The 19,015-nt window shown below is 43.5% G+C and overlaps 1 protein-coding gene across 1 annotated transcript in view; it reads right to left on the bottom strand.

Moving 5' to 3' along the window:
* Positions 1-19,015, bottom strand: part of GPC4 (glypican 4) — a 106,291-nt gene that overhangs the window by 23,316 nt on the left and 63,960 nt on the right. The window contains exon 2 of the mRNA XM_032330368.1: positions 10,569-10,727. Within this exon, the coding sequence (XP_032186259.1) occupies positions 10,569-10,727 (159 nt within the window). The remainder of the gene's footprint in view (positions 1-10,568; positions 10,728-19,015) is intronic.

Consider the following 19,015-nt stretch of genomic DNA (forward strand, 5'->3'; position numbering starts at 1 on the left):
GGGGAAAAAAATAAAAGTCTTAGAGTTCCTCATTGAGATCAAGAACCCATGGGTTAGTTGTTACTCTGTGTAACATAGCTGCTTTGGAGTGTAAGAGACGTGATCTAATTGAGAGAATGGATTTCAAACCAGCATGCCCTCTGTCCAGTACCACCAGGGAACGTGTTCTGTTTCCCATGACTCAAATTCTGTCTAGGAAGGGTTGTGTGCAAGCACATAGGATTGCGTGTGTGCTGTGCGTGATGTTAATTTAAACAGGAGTTAATTTGGTGCTACATACATGTTCTAATTCTTTTGATTGTTCAGAACATTGATTTCCTTTCTGATCCACTTTAAGACTCTTTAGTATAGCCATATAAGTTGCAAATACAAAGATTGTTTGAGTGGGCCATATGCAAAAATTCTATAAAATTGACCTAACAAGTTAAAATCTGATCCATGAATCCCTCCTAATGGCCACGCAATTTGACAAGTACGAACTGAGTGGCTATTACGGGCTCAAATCGAAGCACACAGTTGTATCATGCATCTTAACCTTCTTGTCCAATCAGACTGTAATCAACATTCCCGAGAAGACTTCCTTCCTTCACCCAGCTCACCTTTACTACACCGCCAACACTCCACACGTGCTTTTACGTGCAGAGACTTTTAAAGCACCTATAAAATCCTTAATCCTTCATTTCATACAGCGAGTTTTAAAGTATCTCTTTTGCCTACGGAAGTTAACAGAACAAAAGCCAAGGGACCTGAAGGACCCAAACTGCCTTACTTTTACTGACCCTGTTAAATGAGACTATTCGATCTATGCCTTTTGCCCCAGAGACCATGTAAGGATGGCAGACATAATTTAAATTCCAAAATCCATACCGGTTACGTCCAATATCACCCAAAGCATAATAATTTGCTGTAAGGAGGAAAAAGGAGAAAAGGGGCTAGGGGATCTCCTCCTATCAAACTACCAGCTTCCACAGGTTCGTGTATAACTCCTCCTTTCCTACTAGGATACTTCCTTCTCAATGAGGAATTAGACATTCGGGTCCTGGTCCCGGTCCCCGGCCATCAGTAGCAACTTCACTAATCACTGTAACATTCATCTTCACTTTTCTCCCCCATTATTCAGAATTTAGGATTAGGGTCTGGTCTTAACTGAACAACTGTCCAGGCCCCAGACACCTAGCAATGACTCCTTCTTAATCATTATGCCTGAAGCCAGTTATAAGACACTTGGTGGCTAATAGAGGACTGGCCAGAGCAGTGTACCCAGGACTCCACAACCATCAGAAGCTTGGATCATCGGGAATTAGATCTCCCTTGTGACAACTGCTTGTATTCATGGAAAATGCCAGGGAGGGAGTCTGTTTCAAGGGATGCTACAGGTATCTGAAAGACGGAGTCAAAGTTGATCAGGGTGTATTTCTCCCTCAGCTTTCAGCTTAAGTGTTTACATTCTAAGGATCAAGCAACTGCTACTCCCAGGACTCGTGGGTGAGCACTAAACACAAACACTGTAACATGCTGCATATCGAAACGGGGTGAAACATGGGCGAAGTGTGGGATCCCTCACCTATGAGCTGTGTGGCCTTGAATGGACAGAAGATCTAACGTCACTGATTTTCTTGGGCCTCACCCATAACATAAGGCTGTTACTGCTCACCTCATGGATAATGGCCAGCACGCCAGAGATCTCAATAAATGGTAATTCTTATAATCAGCGAAGGGTTCTTATTGTCACCTTTAGGGTTTCTTCCTATCTACAGTCACTTTAAAAATCTCTTAAGGCTGGTTTTTATCCTTCTTGGCAGAGTCGAATAGTATCCAGCTCGGGGAACATAAATTAAGCCAAAGCTGCTGGAGGTCAGTTAAGAAGACCCAAGGCCTTATAAAACTGGGAGCAATTTAGGCAAAGGAAATGCTTAATGGCTCCAGCTTCCAGTGTGGTGAAATGTCCCTGACATCTGCAAGGGTGGCAGCGACCACCAAGTGAAAGACACCGAAGGGAGAAACCTCAGCCCATGGGAGAGGCTTTATATTAAAAGAGAGTATCACACACATCACACACATATAAACACAGATCAGGGTTAAAGATTAAGCAAAGAATCGGGGAAAGGAAAATTAAGAATGAAGCGGGCAGGTCAACCCCCAACCCTCCCCACGCATTTCATCTGCCAGAAGTCCGCTCAGTACAAGGGCTGAGCTATGGGACTGCAAGTATTTTCCAGCTCTAAAATGGATTATTCTGAATGTCAGTAGTATCAGTTTAACATGGGAAAAACTAGAACGAGAGGTCGCCTTTTCCATATAAAAGTTTTCTACGCAATATCCTGTCTTTTAAAACCACGAAGGGGAACATCGCGTTCTCCATCCCCAGCCACTCATCTTGCATCAAATAAACATTCAGAATTCTGGACAGAGGTCAAAAGGCCCCAGTTCTGCTATTAAACACCATTAGTTACTCCATTATAAACAATCGACTGGCTATTGATTAATGAGCTAGAAAACGTTCTAGAACTAACCCACGACCTTAAGAGACTGGAAGCCCTTTCTACTCAATCCACTTGGCTGCGTGTTATAAATTGCCACCTTGTATTTATATTATTAGGAAACCTCCTTTTCCGTCGAAGGATTAATTTCCCCTTTACTGTAAAGACTGTGCTTCACAGCCCTGGCACGGCGTGCGAACAGTAAGTTACCACCTCGACAAAATTCCTGAGAAAAGCAGGCTCCTTGTAAGTGCTACAAATCATACTTTCCTCCCTGTTAAGAAAACTCGAGTTCTAGTCACCCCTTCCTTGGAGATCTCGCATTTAAGCAAGAATGGCTAACGTTAAGCATCTACAAATGAAAGAGAAAAAGGAAATGAAACAAGCATCTTACCCACTGAAATGAAACGCAAAGAAACGCAAACTTCGGTCTCTGATAATCTTCCCCCGCTGCCTTGCTTTTTCGGTAATGTCTGCTGAAGTTTCCCGCAGGCACTTTCCTCTGTCTTGGCATGATCTTACTCCCTCCAAAGTGCCTGCTAGGGTGCGATGTACTAAAAGGACACGTACTTGACTAATGCTCGTCAACTGATCACACATACACAGACCTCCCCTAGGATGACAGCGCCACAGCCAACTGCAGTCCTCACGAGGGGCTGTGAACGTCCACAACGCTCATTTTCTTGGGTAATCCATTCTGAATGCTAAAGATCCTTATGGTATCTCCCGTGGCACCCGTCCCAAGCTACTGGGACATGGGGTCATAGCTCTTAAGCCTTCTCCTGGACCCCATGTTATCCGTATCAAGGGTACACCAGCACCAGCTAGCCAGTTCCCTTTGACGCACGTACTCCTTCTCACTCAGGTGCCCAGAGGAGGCGGACTTAAGTTAAGGAAGCCAGGAGGCTGGAGCAGCCAGCCCAGAGGTTCCCTATACTAACCTTTATGTGGATCTATTCTACAAACTCCCACAGAAACCTTCTCATATGGTCTAGGTGCTCATGACCTATTATCAAGAGAAAACTGGGACACACGGGAACTGTAATCTGTTAGGATTCCAATTTGCATCTACCTGCACAAAAAAGACGAGGCAAAAATGTTGACGTAAATATAACAGGTGTTACGGACCTGGGGTAATTTTTTTCAACAGACGTTTCTCAAATTTGTTCACCCAAATTTTTCAGTGACATTTTATAACCAGAAAAATACTGTACCCTCATGTATTCACAAAGTACTTTATTTCCCTCATTCCATTCATTTAACTTAATTGCTGGAGGTTTCCATGCATTTTTCTGTCTACATAGGGTCTATAGTGACCAGTGTGATATGTTAGGGGGCAAAAAACCAAACCAACAAACAAAAAAAACCCCACCCAGATATTTTCTTCAAATGCCACCAAAGCATTTCTTACATTTTTTCATTTAAAAAGATACAATTTTAAGTGTCCCATTCAAATTGCAGCCATTTAAAAAGTCTGGTAAGATACAAAGAAAATATAAACATACTGCCAATAACCCCAGTACTAAAGCACAACAATGATGCTTTATTGAATTCTCTTCTTCCTATGAAGATATGTACTGTTACCGGCTTGAGATCATATTGTATCTGTACCCCGTTCTCGGGTGACACCATGAGCTTAGCGTTTCCTGCGGGATTAGAGATCCTTCAGAAACTTCACCGGTAACAACTGCATGTGGATGGGCCAGAGCCATCATGGGACATTTAGACAGATTTCCTGTTTGTCATTATTGGAAGTAATGCTGTGATGAACACGCTTGCACAGAAATCTTTCTTTCCTTGAGATAAATACGGAAAAGTAGAAAAGTAGAATGACTAACTCAAAGGGTATGTTTTCAAGACTTCTGACACACTGACCTCTGAAAAAGGTGTGCAAATGTAACACTCTGAGTCATATTTATTTTGAGAGTTTCGATGGCTTTGCCGACTTTCCACGGGAGGGGGATGGAGCTGGGCCGGGACAATAAACAAGGAAGGCCCAACTGGCTGGAGAATTCCCCCAGTCAATCAGTTGGGAGGCAGTGCTAGATCAAATACGCCCTTTTCTTCGCCTGGCCAGACAGACACAGAGAAGGAGGTGGGCAGAGAGGAACAACAGCATTCTCCACTCCCAGGCTCAAAGTGCAGTGAACCAACAAAGTAGATAAAAGGCTTTCAGCTGACGCTCTTCCATTTTATTTACTTGCCTCCAAACAGATGAGCTGCCTCTTGCTGATGCTGTGACTCCTTAAGAAGTCAAAGCTAACAGCAGAGGCCCACAGCGCTGGGGCTAGGGGCTCCCCTCGAGCCTCACTGGCCTTCCCAACCCGGCGAGATAGCCAACGCTAGCGCCACAATTGGTCACACTTCAGATAACAACTCACAGGGCAGAAAACCTTTGACAATACGGAAATGTGAGTGTTGTCTGAGCTCTTGATTTGATTACAGTAAGCTGCCAATGTCTCTTTTTCATTGAGTTTCACAGAGAGATTATCAAAAGAGTTAGCCAAAATGCCTGGCATTTTAGTCCCCTTCACAGGGAAGGAAAAGAAAATAGAATGGTAAAGAAAAGAGGAGTAGTGCCGTCCCACGAAATCAAAGACTCCCGACATTAGGATCTGGAAAGAGCGCAACATTTGCAGGATGGCCAGAAGGCCTAGCATGTGTCTCTGTCTCTCTCTCCAACTCCGATACTTGTCCCGTGAAATGCTGTCCACTGCACTACAGAAGAGGTTTAAAAAAGCAACACATTTTTCTTAAACATCTGAATGGATCCAATCTGAGGTGAGGATTAAAGTCACCCCACACCAAAGACAAAGATGTAGTGAAAAGAAGGGCCATCTGTACCCCAATGTTTATAGCAGCAATGGCCACGGTTGCCAAACTGTGGAAAAAACCAAGATGCCCTTCAACGGACGAATGGATAAGGAAGATGTGGTCCATATACACTATGGAGTATGATGCCTCCATCAGAAAGGATGAATACCCAACTTTTGTAGCAACATGGACGGGACTGGAAGAGATTATGCTGAGTGAAATAAGTCAAGCAGAGAGAGTCAACTATCATATGGTTTCCCTTATTTGTGGAGCATAAGGAATAACACGGAGGACATGGGGAGATGGAGAGGAGAAGGGAGTGGGGCGAAATCGGACGGGGAGACGAACCATGAGAGACTGTGGACTCTGAGAAACAAACTGAGGATTTGGAGGGGCGGAAGTTGGGGGACTGGGTGAGCCTGCTGGTGGGTACTAAGGAGGGCACGTACTGCATGGAGTACTGGGTGTGATGCATAAACGATGAATTTTGGAACACTGAAAAAACAAAGTTAAAAAAATTTTTTTAATTTAAAAAAATTTAAAGTCACCCCTAGGATGGATGGATGTACTGCATTCCTACTACATGTTTATTTTAGAGGATATTTAAGACTTGCCTTTTAATATACATAAAGACCTTCCCCAGGGGTCTTCAGTCAGTCGCCATAGAGAGGCAGAGCACAAGAATAAAAGGACGTAGCTGAAGAAATAGTGGTGGTCAGAGGTCAGGAAAATTCCAGAAATTTCAGCTTAGCTAATGGCCATGAAGCTTAGTCGGACACATTTGCCTTTTAAGGTGAGTGGCCAGCTTCCTCCCACTGAGGTCACTGCTTTCATGGGCCTGTGAATGCTCAGCACTGGTCGCTGGTTTCCCGACCGGCCTAATGAAGGGCTGGCCGCTGTGAACTCTGGGAAACTTCCAGTCAGTGATTAAAACACAGATTTGGCTAAATCTGCAGAGTGCGACGCGTCCTGCCTTTGTGAAGTGATAGAAAACAAGGGGGCTTGAGGGCTTAAGGGAAGGGTGGCCACTTTGATTTACACTTGGCCCATGCAGATAGATGGGACAGACAATTATTTCTTTTATGTGCGTTTTAAGCTAATTCAGAAAATTTCTACTATTATTCGAGTTAACAAGCTTCAGGCTCATGGGAGGGTTTTCAAAGACCTGGGGAAAGTAGTGGAGTTAAGAAATGATAGCAGGAAAATAGAGGGTACCAGACAGGCGGCTAATTAACATCTTGTGAGACCTTTCACTAAAGCAGCTGGTCCAGTCACATGTTTAGAAGATTCACAGAATTTTTAGAACTGAAAGGGTCTTTATAGAGACCATCGAGCTCAACCCCCTCATTTTATGGATGGGAAAACTGAGACCCAGTTAATTGCCGTGGGTCACAGTGGGTTCACAACGGAACCAGGCTGACAATTCAATGTGCTCTGCTTCCTGAAGTTACTGCATTTGTTCCCTAAAATGAGGAATTAACACTTTTTGCAATGGGCTGGCCTCAGATATCTCCATTTCCTTAAGATTTCCTCAGCATACAAACCATTTGATTCGGAAGTGAAGCAAAAATGTATTTTCATACTTGTTACTTCATTTTTACTATGTGATTCAGAGATATATTTAACGTGGCAGCTCTAATCTTTTTAACCATCTATTTGGGTTGTTTGATTGAACTATGCTTCTTTTAAAAACAACTAGTCTCTCACAAAACACGACATTTTGGGGTGGGCCTTTATGTTGTGGTCCTAAAACAAGGATTATGCCCCACTTCTATTATTTCTACTCCTTTGCCTGGCAATTCTTTCAAAGCCCCCTGAACTGAGCATCTGATTAGCATATTCATGAGACAACCCATTCAGCTATGTTAATTAGCAGTTCTACTTCAAAAAAAAAAGAAAAAAAATTTTTTTTCCCAGAACCCACCAAGAGGGGGAGCAGCTAGCTCTGCCGCTTCCTTTCTGGCTCTAGGTCTCTAGCCTAAGATAGTACACTTCTGGTATGGAACTTCCTCAGTTCAAGTGTACATAAGGGAGACTACAGTGTAGAAAAATAAAGAGGTGAGACCTTAAACTCAGATCTACAAGTTTAAAATAGGAGAATCCTGAGAATTCTGGTGGGGAGGGATGCGGCCTAAGGAAGCATGCTTCTGTACTTTAGCTGGGTCTGAAAACACATGCATGCACACAGTTTAGAACTTAAAAATAGATTTACAGACTGTATAATCTCTTTAGATGGGCAAACAATGAAAAATTAAACATGTAAAAAAAAATTAAAAATGTAGAACAAAAGAAAGCCTTTAGAGATAAGGGAACTGGCTCCGAAACACCAAGACTGGCACTAGAACTCCGGAGCTCCTTGAGGAAGAATGATAGAGATTTGAGGTCATGGAATGGTTTCTAGTTAAAGAAGGCTGACCTGCTAAAAGCCTATGAACCTTATTTTTGTTGAAAAGTTTCTAACAGGGGCGCCTGGGTGGCTCAGTCGGTTAAGTGTCTGCCTTCAGCTCAGGTCATGATCTCGGGCTCCTGGGATCCAGCTGCTTCTCCCTCTCCCTCGGCCCCTGCCCCAACCCACCGCTTGATGTGTGCGCTCTCTCTAATAAATAAATAACCTGTTCCGGCCATAGAAAGAAGTGGTATCTCATCAACAGGACTTGGAATTTTGATGGTAGAGGAAGTTGCCTGGGCTCAGGGTCACCACTTCAAATTTATATCATAGCTTAGAGATGGCAAAAGATGCTCCTTTGAAGTTGCCTGACCTTGTAGGTTCCCATGTGACCCTCTCCTATTTCCTCAAGACTTGTCAGCCTTCTTCATGCCACTTGGCCACCCCAGCTTGGTTCTCCAGTGGCCATCTTGTTGCTCGGCCCAACCTCCTCTCTTTCATTCACATCAATAACCTCGGGCTTGTCCTTTATAATGGCCTGGACCATTCTTGGACCAAGCACCCTGCCCTTGGATTTCTGAGCATCAAGACAGCCCCTGTACAATTTCACTCAACCTCCTCTTTAGGCATGAAATAGGCAATGCATTCCAGCTCTGTTCTGATCTCCAGGCCAAACACATTTCAACTACTACTCCTTCAAAAGAAATTTACTCTGTGCTCACTACCTTTATTGTCTACGCCATGTTTTAATTTGAAGTCAGAAGAAACAAACTAAGGTTTCACAATCAATTTTCATGACCAGTTTTGAAACTGAGAAAGAAACAGTGGTAACACATTTACTGAATGTGAAACCTGGTAGGGAAAGGCCAGAGAAACTGTTTTTCCATCCGTTTTAAAAAAAACATATGTTAACACTTACTGACAGTGTTTCTCTGTATGGCTTTTTAAAAACTACACACTGGAGTCATAGGAGTAATGCTAGAAAACCATGGGGAGTGGGAAGGGGAAAGAACAGCTTGAACAGCAGGCCCTTAGGTGAGAGAGGTCACAATGTCCATGGGCTCCACAATTGGAGGAGACATGTCTAACAGGAAATGGGGCCACTCGGAGGTGGCAGAACTTGAAAACAGCTTGATCTTCACTCCATCATGCTACCAACGGGCCTGCCATTTGTGAAGAGCAGGACTTTTCCCCATCTAAATGCCCTTATTAAACCCAAGGGGTCATTTTTGTATTTCAGCATCTCAAGTTTTCAGAGATGGCCATCTGATTATCTTTCTAAGTATTCTCCTCAAAGAAAATGCTACGGTTACTGTCTTGAATGAGAAATGCCAGAGTCAAGTAAATTACCAGTCTGTTCAATAATTACACTAACAGTTTAGGGACCAAGAGAGACTCAATAATTACACTAACAGTTTAGGGACCAAGAGAGACAGAGGTGGCCTAATGATGTCTTTTGACAATAACACCGACCTTCCCATGGTGTTAACATGTTGTTAAGTACATTTAATGGTTACAGCACACGTGTGTGGGGGGGGGTATGGACTGATAAACAGGATATATAGATACATAGAACATTTTCACCCATCCAGGAAAAAAAGGACATAAAATCAAGACTGAATACGATTTTGCACAGTAACTGGTGGCAAAATGGCATAGATAAATGACACGCTACAGAGAAAACTTTAGTCCAACTACGTTACAAATTCAATATGCTCTCCTGGCCTAGCCTGGGAACCTAACACCTATTAAATCGGTTATAAGTTTCAAATAACGAATCTCAAAAGCCAACATTTGAAATACAACCTGTTCTTTAGCTGGGGACTGCCTTATCAGCTATATAAATCTAATTTAGTCCAACTTCTCACCATGGTAACAAGCCCTTTGCAGAAATACTCAAAGACATTTCACATCTCAAAAATTTGCCTTGTACTTCTTCACCACACATAATGTCAAGAAAAGCATGCTTCAAAGGTACTATGTAATTAGAATGGCCTTTAAAACAGGCACAAAGGAAATCATTCCTATTAAAATTAAATCTACTTCATAACAATCTTCAAACTGAGTGAAGAGCACCAGAGAAGAGAATCCTGAGGTGTTTTGGACCCCATACTCCAGAGTTTTTCAAGTCTATCATCAGTAACATTGCTTTAGATATGATTGACGTGCCGCTCATTTGGCTCAGATGGGCGATTTCTTCACTATTAGAAGACAGCGTGTGTATGAGAATTCACGTTTGGCACAGGGGACTGAAATGGATTTGGTCGTGGTTTTACATGGATACACTAAGCCAAAGTGCCAGCTAAGGGATGAAGCCCAGCTTAACAACAATTATAAATATAGTAGCTACTCCTGGGCCACTGCTGCGTGCCAACTCAAGAGCCGAGTTTTAACCCTATCTGTGTTCTATGGGGCTTCTAGGAATTCTAGTTATCTCTGGGAAATCCAGTTTGCAACTTAATTTGAAGTCGAGCATCTGCAGAATCTCTATGCTTATTCTAAGTCTTCAGATGCCTGCCTGCTTTTTATTAGGGAGATTTTTTTTTTTTTAAGTGACTTGCGTCAACAGCACTATTTTGTGTTCACCCAAGAAAATAAATGAAAGCCCTTAAATTAAACTACTTCAATCTCTTTTTTGGCTCCTTGCAACCATATTTCCATAATGCCTACCATACAGATTCTAGTGCATCCAGACGGATCCCAGCAGTGAAGCTGGAAGGCTAACTGGCCCTTAGGATCCAACAAGGAGAAAGTCTTGGGAGTTCCGAAAAAGCAGTCGTAGAAACTGAACTGTCACCTCTGAACCATGACTTGCAGAAAAGGTGTCAAATGGATTCAAGGACAAAGCACATACTGCTGCTTACTTGGGCCAAAGTTCCCATACCTACCGTCAAACTTCTTGTAACGGGAAGCAAAGACGGCTTGCAACTGATTGCACTGTTCGCTGACCACACTTTTGAAATCATCTTTACTTTGCAGGCTGTATTTCTCCTCCATCTCCTGAGAGCAGCAGGTATAGCCCTGGGGACAGATCTTCAAATGATCACCTGGAAGATAAAATTGTAGGACAATCAATCTCCCATCATCCTTCATCAAGTCCAAAAGAGAAGAGTTTGGCTTTAGTGCACACACGCCTTTCCCGCAAAAGCCTAGGCATTGTGTGGATCTGAAAAGTTTTAGGAAAACTAAATACATCGAGACAGCTAGCAGGCTCAGTCGGGTAAAGCATGCAACTCCTGTTCTCAGGGTCATGGGTTCAAGCCCCATGTTGGGGGATAAATAAACTGTAAGCACCCCATTCCCTTATGGGAAAGCTAAAATAACAAAGCCACCCACAACAGACAAAAGAACATGTGAATCAAGAAGACTGCTACACTACAGGAAAATCGGTGTGGCCAATAAACACTATCATTCAAGATCAACCCATACTTTTTCTTTCTTTTTTAATTAAAGAAATCATTCAAGATTCTATGCTAAATACTGTACGAGTCAAACAAATGACCGTAAGTTTTTCTAGCTTTTGGGAGTTTACATTCCAAGAGAGGGTACCCTAATGAAGAATGATCTATAAAGTACATGTCAGGGGTGCCTGGGTGGCTCAGTGGGTTAAGTATCTGCCTTTGGGCGCCTGGGTGGCTCAGTGGGTTAAAGCCTCTGCCTTCAGCTCAGGTCATGATCCCAGGGTCCTGGGATTGAGCCCCACATGGGGCCCTCTGCTCAGCAGGGAGGCTGCGTTTCTTCCTCTCTCTCTGCCAGCCTCTCTGCCTACTTGTGATCTCTGTCTGTCAAATAAATAAATAATATCTTTAAAAAAAATAAGTGTCTGCCTTTGGTTCAGGCCATGATCCCAGGTCCTGGGATTGAGTCCTACACTGGGCTCCTTGCTCAGCAGGGGAGCCTGCTTCTCACTCTCTCTCTCTTCCCCTGTGCTCCCCCCCTCTAATAAATAAAATTAAAAAACAAAATACAAGACAGCCAAATACATGATGAGCGAACACACCAGCGGTAGTTATACTGTGGGGAAGCAAAGGGGTAAGTAGATCTCAAGGAGTTGTTGGCCAAAAGAAAACAATGGGAGTTCACACTGGGTAATTTCAGGCTATGATAAGTCACAAAGGCTAAGGGCAAATGACCCTTATATTTTAGATTTTCTCGTTCAGCACATCCTGTGCAGTTGTCAGACACCATCTGACCTTATAATACCGGGATAAGTGCCCACTCATCCCAGTATAGACTAATGGCTTCCAATAAATGTCATCTTCACGCAGTGATATAGTCCTAGGAGTCAAGAGAAATGCCATAAGATGCATCACTCCGCAGCAGCTCAACCCAGCAGCTCAACCCACAAGGTATCTCCCTCCCTCTAAACCGACTACATTCTGCTTGTGGTTAGGACAGGAAGGTTTGGAGGGCTTTCTCTCTCTCTCTTTTTTTTTTTAAGATCCCAAAGTTCACCCACACCTTGTTCCTCCTGCCACAGAACACAACTGTGCTTTGCGGAGACCATACTTCTCCCTCATAATGACCAAGAAATGGGATGCCACTGAAACCTGCACCCCAATAGTTCTTACCCCTCGAGCCACACTGCCATGAATTGGTGTGATCTAATTTTACAGACGTTTACAAGGACTTACTGCCATTGCCCCTTCTGCCATTGCCAACCACGGTCCATGCAAGACAAAAGGTCTGAAAACAAATCGAGACCTTGGGAACTCAGGAACGGAATATGCTGAAGATACATGCACCTGTCTCCCATAAGTGGATGCAATAAATAAAGGATTGGAGAATGAAGGGCCACTCAACCACCACCAGCCAAGGAAATGCGCTGGCCCATGAGCTGGCCATTGCTGCTTCCTGGCTGACTGTGTTTTGAAGAATAACCTTGACCTAAGATACATACCGCAGTGGCTTTGGAGAGGTGGGGCACTGCAGATGAAACAGACTTAAGCAACTTAATCTGGCTAAACCAGGACTGTCTACAGCACGTATGCAAATAATTACATAATCATACGTGTGCCTGATCATCTTTCCTTCTCGACAATTAAAACGTAGGGAGAATATTGCTGCAACACAAAAAGGGGGTGGTTATAGTAATCAAGGACTATTTAGGAAAAGGTGGAGGGAAACAATCTTCAAACAACTTCTTCATCCAGAAACTGCTGAAAGTCTCTTTCGGCATTCTTGAAACTCTTGGTCAACAGATCAATCTAACTAAAAAAGGGCAGGGGGCGGGGGGTATGATTGGGTATAAGAGTTTAGGAGTTGTGAAGCTGCAGTGTCTCAGATCTCATTAGCCAAAGAAGCAGGTTGCTAAGGCTCAGTTTTCTGCAAACACCTTTGTTACAACCAAAAACAAAACTCCCTCTTCCCTGGCTTAACAAGTTCACAGCAGGCCCTTGGTACCAAGGCACATAATTAACAGAGAGCTATCCAGTCGTCTCCAGGTTTCAGGGTTGAGGATTTCCCCCAACACGGTCTTGACATGTGAAATAACATGAAGGAACCCAACTTGCTATAGTTGGGTTAAATAATCCATCACACTCGCACCCCACACAGAAAACTAATTGGAATGCTCAGAGTGAGAGCTTAAGACACCGCAGGGCTATTTAAATGAATTATAGTTAAGGGAGCAGCTACTTCTTAAGTTTGTCACAGGCTAAAATTCATCACATGCTGGTTTTCAAACGCCTGCAAAGATTCCATTGGGATATACACTGAATTTCCAAGGCAAAACAATTCACGAGTTTGGAAAAAAAATCTACGTTCACCGAATCTTAATAGGGTTCACACATATAATAAACCAAGGGGCCACTTCAGGGATGTTATCAAAGGTTTCTAAACCCAAGGAAAAGTACACCTTCTTCCCACCCCTAATGCATAACACACTCGGCGACACACGGATACACACACACACTCACACAACCTGAAACCAGAAAATTCAGAGCCAGCAGGAAAGAATAATTTTCTATACTTAAGAAGGTGCTAGACATTGATGGGTATAAACTGACCCATAGGAATTTTACACTGAGAAGACACCTTTCAAAAATGTCTAATAGCAATAAAAGTTACCAGTAACCTGCTATTTCCACGGACACATGTATTCAACAGAGCATCTAAAAGGTCAGGCCTATCTGGGCGACTGGGTGGCTCAGTCGGTTGGGTGGCTGACTCTTGATTTCCGACCACCGGACCTTGGGGCTGGAGGATGGAGTCCCACGTCAGTCTCTGCACTCTGGATGGGGTCTGCTTGTCCCTCTCCCACTCCATGCTTGTGTGCATGTTCTCTCACACAAATAAATAAATAAAAATCTTTAAATAAATAAATAAATAGATAGCCCAGCACAGCCAGGGTACTCGGCCTGTTTCATAGCCATCAGGGGCCCTTAGCAGGACCTTCTGGATTATACCAGAACACTGGGGTCCATGTTTGTTTTGGCAATAACTAATGAAAGAGAGTCCGCTTTCATTTCAGAGAGAAGGTCTTTCCAGGAAGACTTTGTCTAATGGTGAAAGGCTCACCTTGTGTAAAGGATGACAACAGGGTAGACACTCGGCTAATGCTGCCTCTGGCAAAGTTGTCTTCCTCTTGGTTTCAAGAAGCCCACTCCAACAGGCCACTTTTGCCCATGTAGGCTGGAACACACCACTTATTCGGTCTGTATTTCTAAAAAGTATTACTTGAAAATGTAATCTGACATCCCTGTCCAAAGCCCTGCCTGAGACAAACACAGTCTGAGACACACTTGTGAATTAAATCCCTAGACATACGTAGGCTACTGGGGGATTGGTGCCGCAACCCCTTTCGGTTGATGGAAAGTTCAAGGAGGAAGTGATGGGTGGGTCAGTCTTGGTGCACTTGAAAATGGAATCCGAGCTCCACATTCTGGTTAGAACTAAAACCACTCAATTGGTTTTTAAAACATCGAGGTGTCTGGGTGGCACGGCACAGTCGGTCAAGTGTCCCACTCTTGGTTTCAGCTCGGGTTGCGATCTCGGCGTCATAGGATCAAGCCCTGTCTGAAGCTCCGTGCTCAATGCAGAGTCTGCTTGGGATCCCCGCTCTTTCTGCCCCTAGCCACCCCAAGCTCCACGTAGTAGCTCACGCTTAAAGAAATAAATAAATCTTTAAAAATAAATAAATAAAACTTGACTACTTCTGGGGCACCTGGCTGTCTCTGTTGGAAGAGCACTCTCGATCTTGAACTTGAATATTTCTACTTTAAGTGCCCCAAATGGTTTATATCAAAAAGGCACCAAGTATTATTTTAAAGACATTCTCTTTGTCTGTGACTGCTCCTAAAATGGGGTGTCTGAAGGACAAATGCCTATTCTTTCTAGAGATCATCTTTCTAAAGCTGGTGATCCTTTCTCACGAAACATGGAGCGATGCTTGCTTTGGGCTGAGAGAGTGAGCACAGGAACAAGAGGACCTGATGTGGCACAGGTGGGCAGACAGTATGGGGGTAAGTACTAGGCATGTGCTTTTTTTTTTTTAAGGGCCCTAAGTAATTCTGCTACAGACACTGCCATAAGAATTAGTACCTGAAAGGCTTGAGTAGCAGAGCCACAGAAGAGCTCTGCTCTGAGAATGGCTCAGGTGAACAGCGGGTCATGACCCAGAGCTATTCTCGTTTCCTCGGTTTCCCTAGCTCAACCTCCTCCTTCCGTGACCCCTGCTGTGTGCAGGCTTCTGTCCATGTATCGCTTCCTGGCTGCTTTCACTCCTTCCCTCTGCCTGGACTGTTCTCCGTCACCCTCCTGTGTAGCTTTGGACAGCCCTGAATATGAACCCAGAGGCTTTTTTCCTTTTCCTTTTTTTTTTTTTTAATTTGTTGATTTAGAGTTCCCTGATCTTCATTTAAAAAGCAGGTAAGTTCAATGCTTTATGGTTTTCTAAGGAAGCACCTAAATTAAGTTGCTTTTTGTACATGGCCCTTGATTAGATTTTTCTTTGTGGGTCAGTGGCCTTCTAAAGAAAAAAGGTCCCCTAGCCCTGTCCTCGGAGGCTTGGATGAGAATCAATGAAGCGTGCTTTTAAAGCTTAACTCTATGTCATTGAAAACCAAAAAATAAATAAATAAATAAAATCCCTTGGAAGAGGCAAACTTTTTTCAATCACACCAGTTCTATGTAATTTCTCTTTAGTCTTGTTATCAATGCCTTGGTTTTCAAAGCTGAATGAAGACAATCACCATCAATTACTACTCGATCCTGTATTGGTTCCTTTTGGAAGCTCTTCAGATCAGTGCTTAAATAGGCAGACCCTGAGGATAAGGAATCTAGTCCATCCTTTACCAAGACTCGGGGGCAAACAATCTGGACACGTGCTTTCTCGCTTTACCTCGCTCGCTTCCTCTCACAGAAGGCTGGCTCCGAGGTACAAATGGGGAGCAGCTGACATCTGTGGATTTTCGGCTGCTTGTACCCACTTCCCTCTAGAAAGTGCTACAAGTGGTGAGCAGTTCTCACCACTTGTAAATAAGCAGCTTTACTATATTTACTACCAATTCGGCTATTTTGCACTATATCTTACAATTACATTCTAGGTCTTTCTCAGAAAATTCATTTAGAAGTCCGACCAGATGCCAAGAACATGTCTCTCCGATTCTCACATATTTGGGGGGAATGGTGATAGGAGGAAGCTTGTAGTCACCACTCAGGCGCTGGCTTCCTGCATCTGTAGGAGATACGAGGAGATTCTAGTCTTCCGGTCCCCCCAGAGCTGTGAATGGAGGGAACCGCTTCGGGACATGGTGGCAGAGAACCCAGGCTCGTCTGCACCAGCATGATTTGTAGGGCATTCTCAGCACCCCAACTGGTTTTCACCAATGAAACAACCAGATGCCATTGGTAAAAGAGACACAAATTGCACCCTAAGGGGAAGGGCTGCCATGGGGAATATCTGAGAAGAACAGACCGGAAAGCACTCCGTCAACTGCAAACGTAAGAAGACTATAATTTGACGTTGCTCCTTCTTGCCGAAACGGAGTGCCTGCCTCACTTGGGCTTTGAAGAAAACTTAGCTCTTTACAAGGGGTTTTTAGGAAGTTGAGTTTCAAAAGGTTCCAAATACTTAACGCAATTTGGATCTTTCATTCTGCAAGGCTGGTGGTAATGGTAGTCTTGGGATAAGAAGACTGACGTGGCAAGCCAGGCCCCGGGTTGGAGTCTCAGCTGGACGTGGTTCACTGCAGGCACGTCCACTGCAAGAAAAGCCGCTCACCCACCAGAGCCTTGCAAAGCCCTTTGTAAACAAGGAAGCTTTCCATAAATGTAAAAAGTGCAATGAGGAAACGCAGAAAGAAAGAACATCTATTCTACCCTGATGAGCTACTGAAGTCATCCAGGAAGAGACTTGTACCCGCCGAGGGAAGAAGGGCCCGGAGGGCAGCACCTTCTGTCCTCTGGCTAGTTCAGGAAAGTTTCTTGTTCAAGGGTGGATCTAAGGGGAGTCAAGACAGCCAGATGAGAGGCGTTGAACGGTGCGCGTAAGTGTGAGAGAACGGATGAAAAAGAAACACAAGACATCTGAAGGGCCACCAAAAGCAAAGCCCTGGGAGCTTAAGGGGACATGATGATGGACTAAGATGAGGTATTCTGGGTGGGTCCCTGGACCAGAAAAAGACACTGGGGGAAAGCCAAGGAAATCACACAAAGACTTGTACGTGAATGTTTACAGCAGTATCAGCCTAATGGCGAAATGTCCATCCATGGGGACAAGCGAAACGGTCCGTATCTGTATGATGGATCACTCCGCCAGGAGGAAGAACAAAGTCTTGGATCTTAAAACAAACAAAACAAAACCTCAAAACTGTGCTAAGTGAGAGAGCCGGCCACCAAAGAGTCCGCACATATGATTCCATTTACAGGAAATGTTCAGCACAGGTCAATTCACAGAGACAGAAAGGAGGTTAGTGGGTTGCCTAGAGGAATGGGAAGTAAGGAGAGACTGCAGCTAAAAGGTAGGGGATTTCTTTCTGGATGATGAAAATTTTCTAAAATTGCTTTTGGTGGTGAATCCATAATTCTGCAGGTATATTAAAAGTCCCTATATATATTTGATGGGCAAATCATTTAGGATCTGAATTATATCTCAGTAAAAGCATTAGTAAAATAAAAAAGAAACGAAGAATACCAGAATATCAGAATTAAATGGGGACTTCAAAGAATAATAATGCAGCCGCGCTGGTTTTTCGATTATGACAATGCACCACACTAAGGTAAGATGCTAGTGGTAAGAAAACTGCCTGCGCTAGCCTCCCAGCTTCTGTAAATCTGAAACTATTCTAGAATTAAAAAAGTTTATTATTATTTCTTAAAAGCAAACTTCAGTTTCCAAAGGAAAAAGGGGTAAATGTGGGGGGAGGGGGCCTTAATCAGGCTTTTAAAAAATATGAATACTTGGTGTAATTTTATTAGCCAGAGCTACATTAAGCTATGGTTTGCTGGGGGTGATTTTCCTAATCCCTCAATTGCTACTTTACTCTTTTTCTAATTTTTATTTGTTCCAAAAGTAAAACAATTCCTTGCCGTCGGTCTCAAGAGTTACCAAAATGGTTTCTGCTCACTTTCAGATCTAAATCTATGAAGCCACAAAGTGAGCCTAAAAGCAGGTTGCTGTGTAACTCCACTGCCTCCAAGCTACCTACGAACCCCAGGAGGAATATACAATGTTCTGCTTCACAGGAACAAAGAAAGAAAATCTCTAAAGGGTTTTAATATTCCCAGGGGGGCGGGGGCAGCATATACATTAATCCACCCGCCCCTTTGCAAAAAGGAGTGGAAGTACCACATGGGATGTGTGAGGCACATCGAAAGCTTTCAGTCATTTGACCCAAGCCTTCATAAGAAAGCACATAAATTATAGTTATTATGCAGATGTAGCATTTGAGATCACCTACCAATCAGTAGGAGAAATGCAGCTAGTTAGTATTTTGCAAAACCTTGCCAAAATACAGCTCTGGAGGGCTTAAGACTGCCAATTATTGTAAGGTCCACTAATCCTGCAAGGTGGGCTAAAGAAGGCCAATCAGAAACACATATATTTTGAAAATCAGTTGTATTATATTTTTCCAAGAATACCTTCCTATAAGTATAGTTGGAAGAGTCGGGGTTGCTACTTTCCAACTCCATGCATCACCCAACGAGCATTCAGATCCACTTTCAAGTCCACTCCAGATAGAAATCAGCAGGGTTTTCAGCGCTTTTTAAATGATAAGCAAATTATGAACCAAAGTTTCTATCGGGCCATCTTGGAAGCCCCTTTTAGTAGTAGTAAACCGAAGCTTTGCTAAAGTAATGCAGTATCACCCAAGCGAGCGAGCGGCGGGAAATG

The sequence above is a fragment of the Mustela erminea genome, chromosome X (assembly GCF_009829155.1).
Source record: "Mustela erminea isolate mMusErm1 chromosome X, mMusErm1.Pri, whole genome shotgun sequence".
Taxonomy (NCBI): Eukaryota; Metazoa; Chordata; class Mammalia; order Carnivora; family Mustelidae; genus Mustela; species Mustela erminea.